This window comes from Ipomoea nil, unplaced genomic scaffold (genome assembly GCF_001879475.1).
Source record: "Ipomoea nil cultivar Tokyo-kokei standard unplaced genomic scaffold, Asagao_1.1 scaffold0572, whole genome shotgun sequence".
NCBI lineage: Eukaryota > Viridiplantae > Streptophyta > Magnoliopsida > Solanales > Convolvulaceae > Ipomoea > Ipomoea nil.
In genome coordinates this window covers 47,552-58,294 of record NW_017617000.1, presented here as the reverse complement: position 1 = coordinate 58,294, position 10,743 = coordinate 47,552, and the positions used below count along the sequence as shown (strand labels likewise).

Sequence of the window (10,743 nt, the reverse complement as noted above, 5' to 3'; positions counted from 1 at the left end):
TATTACTGTGATTTATTTAATGTAATTTATTGACCCAAAGACCAAAAAATATTACCCCCAGAAATATAAATAGATGAACAAAAGAAATATTATTAAAATTCTATCCATTCGTTTTGTAATATTATAATTGACTAATATTATTTATACAATGTAAAAAATGGTAATTATAGTTTTTATAAAGTAAATAATACATTAAATAAAAAAAATGTTAACAATAATCCCCACGCCAATAATAATAATAATAATAATAATAATAATAATATAATAATAATAATAATAATAATAATAATAATAATAATAATAATAATAATACGGAGTAATAAAGAAAATGATAGTCAATAGATATGTCTCTCGGGAAGCTTCTCATTTCACCATTTCTGTCTCTCTCTACACTTTTCAAAACGAAGAAGATGCTTCTACTTCTCCTACTTGGATATGTTTTTTTGGAAAGCTCAAGGTTGTGGATCTATGTATTTTTTCACATCTCAAGTTCATAGATCCTAAAATATTCTGAGATTTCACTATGAAGTATGAATCCACTGGTTCGGTTAGAGGGGAGGTCCAGGGTGAGACTGAGATCACTGGATGACGAAACATCCACGGGTTCGGGTTGTTCAATGCGGAAATAGTCAGATCAGCATGAAAAGTATGGGAAATGGTCAGATCGCAACTGAGGCGGGTAACAGAGAGAGAGAGAGAGGATTGGGATGATTTGATGAGATAGGGATGAATGTACTCCGCATAGCTTTCGTACTTCTATTACACCACTTATAATGCTTTAAGAAGAGATGAATGTTAGACTGACCTCTGTGGTTCTCAGCAGTCCTTCGCTTGGATCCTATACAAACAGAACCTGTAAGTTTCTTCATTTCTCACTAAATAGCTTTAAAGTAGTGATAGCTTAGATTTATAGCAGCTGTTCAGTTAGTGGAATACTAATAGTTGGATTCTAAATACCAATTTGATTATTAATTGTGTTGCCTATTCATATTTTGCAGTGTTAAATGTCGAAAATAAAATTAGTATTTTTTGACCGTGAAAATAATATATTTTAGTAAAAATTCTAAAATATTATTTTATGACCAATGTTTTGCAAGTCTAATCTCGCGTGCAAAGGTTTTAGAACATTTGTTTAGTTTTTTCTGCTGCCCGAGAACAGTTTGTGGCTTATTAGTCCTTATTAACGGTTGCATTTGATGCAGTCCACAGCCGAGATTATATGGCAGGGGAGGGAGCCTTGGAAGGAAAATGAGACTGGCCTCACATTCGATTGCAGGTAAACTTCCTAAACCATGGCATACCTAACCCATCATCTCTATTTGCTCTCTTTAATTTTTTCAATGTTCCAGTTTTCCTTCTGAAAAGGAAAACAAAGATAAAAATGGAGAAGGGTGGAAGAGTATATGGGTACTCCAGTTTTTGTGCATACATAGTGAGTTGATGTCAACCATTACCGTGAATGTTATGAATTTAGAAAGTGAATGTTGAATTTTATTATTACCGTTTAATATTGCTGCTCAGCATTTTGCTTCCCCTTAGGCCCTTATATTTAATAACTCTCTTAATAAAGTGCTAAATGAAGAAGCTTTTAGTATTTCACTTAAGATGATCTCAATGTCGTTTTGAGGTTACTGTCTTTAGGACAATCATGTTGGCAGCTATCTCCCATACTATGAAAATAAACCCCACATCTGTGTGTAACTTGGGCCTAAATTTGTGGGTATTGGTGAGTGTAAACTTCCATTGTATTTATGGCTTTATGCCCATGTCCAGATGGTTCCAGCGTTCTTGTCCATTATTGAGTGATGTGATGCTCAATTGACAACCTGCTTATCTGTGCTGAGCATGTATGGGGAGTTAGAGTCGGGAAGGAGGGTAGGGGCTTTGAGGGGTGAGGTTTTGTGTTTCGGTGTTTCCTAAAATTACAGAGTAAAGCTCATTTTTCTGAGATGGTTTTGCTTAATCCTCTATATTTGTGTACTTCTGTTGATAACCTGAGCATAACATCTGTTCATCTTAGTGATATTAAAGGAAAAATATTTATTATTTCAGTTCTGAGACGAAATCTTCGTCTGTTTGTCTTTTGGTGTCTTGTTCAGAAAGCACGGTGTAGTGCACTCATCATCTAAGAACAGCCAGTTCACCTAGAGTTCCGAATGGCTTTAACGACTTTGAGGTTAAGGTGTTTGACGGATGTGCAAACCCATACCTCGGTCTGGCTTCCATCATTGATGCTGGGATTGACGGTCTATGCAAACACTTAACTCTCCCCCAACCATTAAGTAAGTTTGCACAATTCTCTTACAATGTCAGCTCTGTTAAAACTACTCCATTCAGACAACATAGTAGTTTGCTGCTTGTCTTAGTTTGTCATAGAATTCTTAATATTAGTTTTGAGATATTTTGATAATTTATCCCGCTAATTTTTGTATGGATGACGTCTACCCTCTCGAGAAACTGTGCCAAGCCGATATACCTAAAGGAGTACACAATGCGGCATGAGGATCCCGCTAATTTCTGCGTGGCTGGTGTTTACCCTCTCGAGAAACTACGGCAAAGGGCATGCGAGGCTTGGAAGGAAATACCACTCTCCTGTAAGCTCACTATACACTATACATACACTCTATGCTCAATTGCTCATTAACATATATGTCAATTAGAAATTCCCATTTCTCGGCCTCTTACTCACATTGTTGCACATTATTTTTTTTCACAGCATTAGTTAACTTTATATTGTTGTCTTTTATTACTAAGTTTTAGACTGTAAATTTTTTTTACAAAAGCTAATTGTAATGTTCTGAGTACATCATTTGAGGATATTGTTGCACTAATTTGAGATTTTCAATCATGAGAATTATCAAAAGTACTTATTTTCAATAATAATCTATACATCTATACATTCAAAAGTACTTATTTTCAATACTTTACAATATTGTATAACTCAAAACTATAATAATCTACACATTTATACATCCGAAGAAAAAAAAATAATGGACTCTCTATAAACATCTATTATAGATCTATAAATATTTCTGCTTCTCACTCGATGTAAAAACAATGGACTATTATAGATCCACAGGAATTTCTTCACCATGGACTCTAATCACCAAATCATCACATCAGCTAATCACCACATCTGCTATATATGTTTAGGAATACTTGAACTCACTGCAAAAAAATATTCAACAATCCAAACAATTTGATTACAATGCAACCACCTACTTGGAAGAGGAGGTGATTGAAAAACTTGATAATCAAACCTAATATTCACAAATTCACAATTCACAAATATTTTAAAACAATAAATTTTTCAAACCACGGTAAATAAGCAAAACGATCCTTGAGTCAGGCACAATTTATTAAAAGATCCATGTACCATTTTTTGTCCTTGAGCCACCAAAGACCCTAGTAGCAGATGTAACCAAAATTAAAAAAGAAAAGAAATGCCAAAAGGCATCATACTGTCTTTGTAACCCAATAACCAAAAAAAAAAAAAGATAAAATGCCAACAGGCATCCTGGTCCACATGCATCAGAAACCTCAGCAAAGCAATTTATATTCAATCACTTTCCTCCTTAATCCCTTTGTTCTTTGATGTCTGGGTTGATGAAGACTCGTCTAGAAGGCGCCTCTTTACAACTGAACTATCACCCACATCATCTTGATTGCAAGCAACACCAACCCCAAGAAGATTTTCCCCTTCATCAACCTCAACAAATTCCTAATTAAAAAAAAAATCAAACTTATTATTTGCACATAATAATCGTTACAATAAAATAACATAAAGTGTACCTCCTCAAAATCATCATCCTCCACCATTTGGTCAACTTTGGAGCTCAAATACTTGTCAGGAATGCGCAGAAGCTCTGGTGCATGCACTTGAATCAATCTTTGGTCAGTGTTTATCCTCATGACAGAAAATACGTTGTCGAGATTCTCAAATTGTTCTTTCCTAACGACCACCCTAAATAGCATGCACTGTTTAACCAAGGATTGTAATTCTGATGGGATCAGTTGAGTTGCCTAACAATAAAAAATAAATCTCCCGTTAAGAATCAACAACACAACAACACGTACTGTAAAATACATTTATATATATTCCCAGAACTAAAATGTTATAAAAATATACATTTGAATGCCTTGACTTCAACTCTGCAACAGAAATTCCCAATAGCTGATTGCACTCTCTGTCCCAAAGGAGAAAAGGTGCATTTCCTTCTAAATCTGCAACTCTGATCTTCAACCTGTATCTCAAATTACCTTCTCGACAGCTCTTTTCACACTTTGTACAGTAATATAGCCCACCTGTTGACTCAAGCTTCTTGTTACAGCTAGAAGCTCTACATGAACTGTAATACCAATTGACAGAATCCTCTATAGCAACTATCCTAGCTGCAACCCAGTAGTCCCCATACTATAGCATAAAAAGTTGTAAAATGCATATAAGTACTGCATGGATAGTTGCTATAATCTCACACCATTTGTGGCTCTACTGTATTAGGTTTTTATATATTTTAAAACCTAATACAGTAGATTTTTATTATTATACAACACAAACCAATTACCTCTCTGGTTTGGTAAATTTCACTGATAGTTTTCATATCTTGAGCATTACATTGGGTCTGCTCCATCATTGGAAAGGATTCAATGCTCCTCATGGGTGTTTGCACACCACGAAGAATTAAACTAAAAATAGTAAAGTCATAAGAAACAATTTTTTTTAAAAAAAATAGTACAATACTTAAAAATAAATTACTTTTACCTCTCCCTAAACTCCAAAAACTCTTTAGATTGCTGGTTAATAAGGACTTGTGTCACATCATATGAGCTGCAAAGCCTCACCTCGCCATCTAGACATTTAACAAATGTTACACATATTTTACACAGAATAGTGTATATATAAGTATATATGTACTTACTCGTGGCATCTCTCCTAATTCGACAGAACTGCAAGATCACCACCATTGGTTCATGACTACTTGCATTAAAAAATGGCTCAATCTTACCAACATGATCATCCCATAGAGTACACCTAATCTGATTTCCACTGTAAAAGTTGAGGGAAATTAGATTTCTCAAACTTTTAATACCAAAAAATAAATAAGTACCCAACTTTATATATAGATATAGATTTAATAATTGATAAGTAAAATTGGGGAGCTTATATGCTGGGATCCACAGACTGGGAACCCTTTGGGCAATCCTCTTACTGTAAGTCTCCATTTGAGTGCCTTTGTTTAACTGTTGAGATCACTGGTTCCGTTACTCTTTCACCATTGCACATCCTACTTCTTTTCAAGTTGATATAATATTATTATGAAATGATTTTTAGTGGTGATAAACCTATAATAAATTGATGCCTTAATTTTCCACCAGGCATGGTGATTGATCCAACCAATCATGACCAGACTAAGATTTGGTCTCCCTTTTCCCTTAACATTATCTCATTAACAACTTGACTTTCTTAATTTAAATATATATTAAATAATTACCTTAAATCCTCAATGATAAAGGCTATAAGCCAAGTTGTTCTCCAGGAAATCATTTTTTCCTGAGTTGATATATAATACAGATTTAAATATATATATATTAAATAATTACCTTAAATCCTCAATGATAAAGTCTATAAGCCGAGTTGTTCTCCCAGAAATCATTTTTTCTTGAGGTGAGTATATTTCAGCCACTTTTCCAATTACATCTGTAATGAAATTTAAAACAAAATTTAACACACTGGAAAATAAAAATAATTTTTTTTTAAAAAAAAAAGGTAATTTCAACATAATATACGTACCAACCAACAGCTTATCATTAACACCTTCAACTTTTAGAGCCTCAAATGGTGTGAGACGGAACATCTGACTTGGAAACTCAATTCTTTTGAATTGCTTAGCTATAGTCTGGTAATTGAACTTGATCATGTACTTGTGAGGGGTTGTCCTGTACGTGTAGAAGTTGTTGATGACCAAGAAATTCTTAACAGCCCAAACTGAACCTTCCTTAAAATTGTTAATGAATTTTGGAACCAATTGTTTTGGGATGTGGGCATGTACCAATGTTCCCTGCATATATATATATATATATATATATATATATATATATATATATATATATATATATATATATAAATATATAAATATTGAAATTTAAATAAATATATAAATATTGAAATTAAACAGTGTTATATTCAATATGAGATTGCATTGATTTCCTTGCATCTGTTATCACCTCAGAATCATGAAACACAATTTCCTTGCATCTGATTGCATTGCTTCCTGTCCTCTCCGATACATTGTATGCACGAATAACGCGAACCTTCATTGCACTCGTAACATTGAAGGGTGAGATATCACTTCCAAGAACATACATTGGATACATACTGTATGAGAGATGAGAGATATTACTTGTTGTTCAGCAACGTGTGGTTGAATGCATAGGCCTGTAATTCACTATTTATAGAATTGTTAAGGAATCAAATTGTTCCATATTTACGTTAGTAATCCCAAAAGTTGTATCCTTATTTTTATGTATGTATGTATTTGATTTGATTTGATGAATTCTGAACAGACGTGGAGTCTGAACAGACATAGGCATTGAAGAATTTTTTTTGAAAAAGGCATTGAAGAATTTAATTTTGTATCAACAATGTATTTAATTCTTTAATGTATTTGTTTAATTCTTCATTGAACAGACTTGAATTGATTTGAATTCTGAACTGACTTGGATTCTAAATAGACGCGGCATTGCATTTGTTAATCCAATATATTCAATTTTATTATTATTATTATTTTATAACAGACTTGGATTCTGAATAGACACGACATTGCATTTGTTAATTCAATATATTCAATTCAATATATATTATTTTATTTATTTTTTATTTTTTTATTACTTTTGGCGGGAACTATAGTTTCTGCTATATTATAATAGAAGATTATTAAAAACTAAAATATTCACAGGCAATTAATAGTGTCTTAAACCCTTGTGCAAGAACTCTTAACAACCATAGAGATAGAGGTCTTCGATGCTTCATGACAAGTACAACTGCAAATTTAGGAATTTCATTATGGATTTTAGAGCTGGAATGTATACATGCATATGCGCGAACGGGATGAAATAACATCTTATCCCTCATTTTGAAGGACAACTAACGGTAGAACCTAACAAGGTAACGTTTAAGTAGTTAGGGGAATAAATCGAACAAAAAATTAAATAGATGACCATTTTAAGTAAATCACAATAGTCAGAGATCTCGTTGGAATTAATTCTGTGATAAGTGATAAGTTTGAAAGAATGTATAAATGAGAAGCAAAGAGGCAAACAATATTACAGTAGAATTGTAGAAGTATTGAAGTACTCATAGAATGAGAGGAATTAACATGAATACTACACAAAAATATGATCACTATTAACATTTCACTGTGCAATTTTACCTTTTGTACAATAGAATTCTGAACGATAGACACAGTTGGCCAATGGCCGACGATCATATTTAAATTTTTTTCCAAAATTTCCGGCAAAAAGCCGGAACTCCGAAAGGCCGGGGATAATTCTGAATTGAAATTTAAATAGTGTTACGTGGACCATAATAAAAAGTACATTTTTAATATACTAAATGTACATTATACAATATAATGTACACACAGTCAGGGACGGAGCCAGAAATTCGATTGAGAAGGGGCGAAGTAGGACCGATTCAGAAATTTTTTCCAGTAAAAGCGAAACATTAAAACAAAAGATATAATTTAAAAAATAAATAAATAAATTACCTAAGAATTTTTTTTTTTTTTATAACCATTACTTAAGAAATATAATTGTAATTTAATAAAATAATTCCCTTTGTACATCTATTCTATACTATATATAATAACAAAATTCTGGAATTTTAACTTCCCGCCCAATTCCTAAAAAATCTCTGATAGGGTATACCCCGACTGGCCTGGGCCCTACCCCGACCGGCCTGGGCCCTACCCGACCGACCCATCTTGTCTCTTTCCTCCACTTTTTGCAGGTCACGGGGCGGGAATCTCAGGAAGAACCCGATCGGTTCCCGACCGGGTGTTACCCGATCGGAGTGTTAAATTCCCGACCGACCACCCTTGGACAGAAGCTGAGGAGAGACACGCGTCAGCACTTGGCGGGGACAGCAAGACTCCCGAGGGGACGACACGTGTCCAAGCCACGCGTCGGGCTGGCCGGAAAGCCCGGATCGTGTCCCCTGCGTCGCGTCTATAAATACCCGCCATTGCGACGGTGAGAGGATCTTTTGGACGATCGATAAGCTGTTATCAGAGAATCCCGACCGCATTCAATCGGCACTCGAGCAGCTATCTAGATTGTACTTAGGTCTTTTCACCCGATTTATAAAGTTTACCCGCTTTACTCGGTCGGACTTGTGTTCATTACTGCTTACGTGGCAATTTACACTATCATTTTGGCACCGTCCGTGGGGACCCGTACGAACAAGCTACCGTTTGGCGAGCACTCGTTCTCTTTTCTACCGCACCATGTATCCGTGGGCACAAGACGTCGTTCGTGACGACCCGGTGGATGAGGCCAGCTCATCCGATCACCCGTCGTCCCACCAACAAGGTCACGCCGCTGACCTCAACCTCAATCTCTCTCCACCACACCCGTCAACCTCATACCCGGCCGCCCAGCAGCCGGTCAACTACATTCAGCCGGGGTATTATGTTCCCGAACAGCCCGGTCAGCCCGACCAGTAGTTCCAACACCCGCAGTTCCAGCAGTATCCCCAGTACCCCGGGCACTATCCATACCCGGTCCTTCCTCAACCATACGGGTACTGGCCCGGCCAGCCGATGTACTACACGCCGCCGGTCAGCTATCCACCATACACGCCTGCGTTCACGGCTCCAACCGCCGCCCCTCCTGTCTATCCGACCGCCCATGTAGAGCCGCAGCCTCAGCCCTCTTCCCGGGCTAGACGCTCGGCTCGTTCGCGGTTGGGGTCGGAGGGTGCAGTCGCGATGGAGGCACCACGGCAGGCCCAGCAAGAGCAGTCGGATTATCGGACCCAAGCGGAGGAACCCGAGCGGACAGTAGTGTTCGACCGCCTCCGACCGGCCATGCGACACCGCCTGGGACCTCAAGGCACGAGCCAGCGCTCGGGAGGTGAGCAGGCGATGGAGATCAGCCAGGAGGCTTCGTCCGGGCACAGTGGTTCCAGGTCTCATCGTCGGAGGCGCGCCCGCGAAGGCGCTCAGGCTCAAATGACCGAGCTCGACGAGACTCGGGGGCAACTCCGCAACCTCCAGGAGGAATTCGCTCGGTTTAGAGATGAGCACGCCGCCAGGCCCCGAGTCGAGCAGTCGACCCTGGTGAGAGCGCCCTTCACGGCGGACGTGATGGCACAGCCTTACCCGCTCGACCTCCAGAACCAGGGGAATCAAAGTTATGACGGCCGCACGGACCCTGAGGTCCATGTTAACGACTACTTCCACAACATGTCGATGATGGGCGTGTCAGATGCCGTCATGTGCAGGGCCTTCTACTCCACTCTATCCGGTCGGGCGGCCGAGTGGTTCCGATCGCTGTAGCCGGGCTCGATCTCCGATTTCAACGCCCTGGCGATCAAATTTGTGAGGAAATTCATCACCTCGAAGGCGGTGAAGAAGTCCTACATATACTTGGAAAAGGCCAAGCAGCTCGAGGGGGAAAGCTTGGTCGACTTCCTCGTCAAGTGGAAGGCCGCAGCCGGGGAGGTCGAGCAGATGGATGACGCCACCGCCACACACATATGCTCCACATATCTCTGCGGTCGGGTTATCTTTACCAGGACTTCATCCTCCACCCCCCGAACACGTACGAAGAGGCCCTCCGAAGGGTCACGGATTACGCCAATGCTGGCGAGGCGAACGCGGTCAAGCGTTCGCAGAAGGTCGGGAGTTCATTCCTTAAGCCGACCGGCCGGGCGGAGATCCGATCGGGTGAGGACCATCCCCGATCCCGCACCAGGCCTGGTCCGTTCACGGCCTTGAACCGATCCGCTGCTGAGGCCATGCAGTATGCCCAATCCTGCAACCTCATCAAGCTCCCCCACCCCGGTCGGGACGGGCCGGACAGGAATAAGCACTGTGCCTACCACCGGTGCGTCGGCCACGACACCGAAGAGTGTGTCCAGCTACGCCAGCTGCTCAGCTCGGGAAAGCTGGACAAGTGCGTGGGTAAGAGAGAAGAAGGCAGCAAAGAGACCGATCGAAGATATCGTCGACGATCCCACCGTCGTTCCAATCGGTCTGAACGAGACGATCGGTCGGGTCAGGGCCGTCAGGACGACCGACGGGACCCAGATCCACCGACTAGCAGCCGACCGACAGGCAAGTCGACCATCCACGTGATCTTCGGTGGATTGGATGATGCCTCCCGATCAAGGGAGAACTGCCCGGTCGCCATCGTTGATTCCCGAGACACCGGGAAGAGGCAAAAGATGGAGCCCATAACCTTCACCATCGACGACCAGCCCAGCAGCGGCGACCACGGTATGGAGGCTCTCGTGGTCACGATCGATGTGAACGGGACTGATGTCCAAAGGGTTATGGTGGATACTGGGAGCAGTGTCAACGTCCTTTATTTGGACGTATTTGAGAAGCTGCAACTCGACAAGCGCGAACTGATTCCGGTCGGCGTACCCTTGTCGGGATTTACCGGGGCCCTTATTCACCCCGAATGAAAAATCATGCTCCCAGTCGAGATCGGCACCCCGCCCAAGTCGATCAAGACCAA

At 39.9% G+C, this 10,743-nt stretch overlaps 1 protein-coding gene across 1 annotated transcript; it reads right to left on the bottom strand.

The window, feature by feature from the left end:
• Nucleotides 1–4,383: 4,383 nt before the first annotated feature.
• On the bottom strand, nucleotides 4,384–6,375 carry LOC109174218. The gene is made up of 6 exons (XM_019323469.1): nucleotides 6,226–6,375; nucleotides 5,792–5,996; nucleotides 5,602–5,698; nucleotides 4,920–5,047; nucleotides 4,763–4,850; nucleotides 4,384–4,414 (listed from the first exon to the last, which is right to left on the bottom strand). Exons 1-6 carry the CDS (start codon nucleotides 6,373–6,375, stop codon nucleotides 4,384–4,386), a joined length of 699 nt encoding a protein of 232 aa, XP_019179014.1.
• Between the last annotated feature and the right edge of the window lie 4,368 nt (nucleotides 6,376–10,743).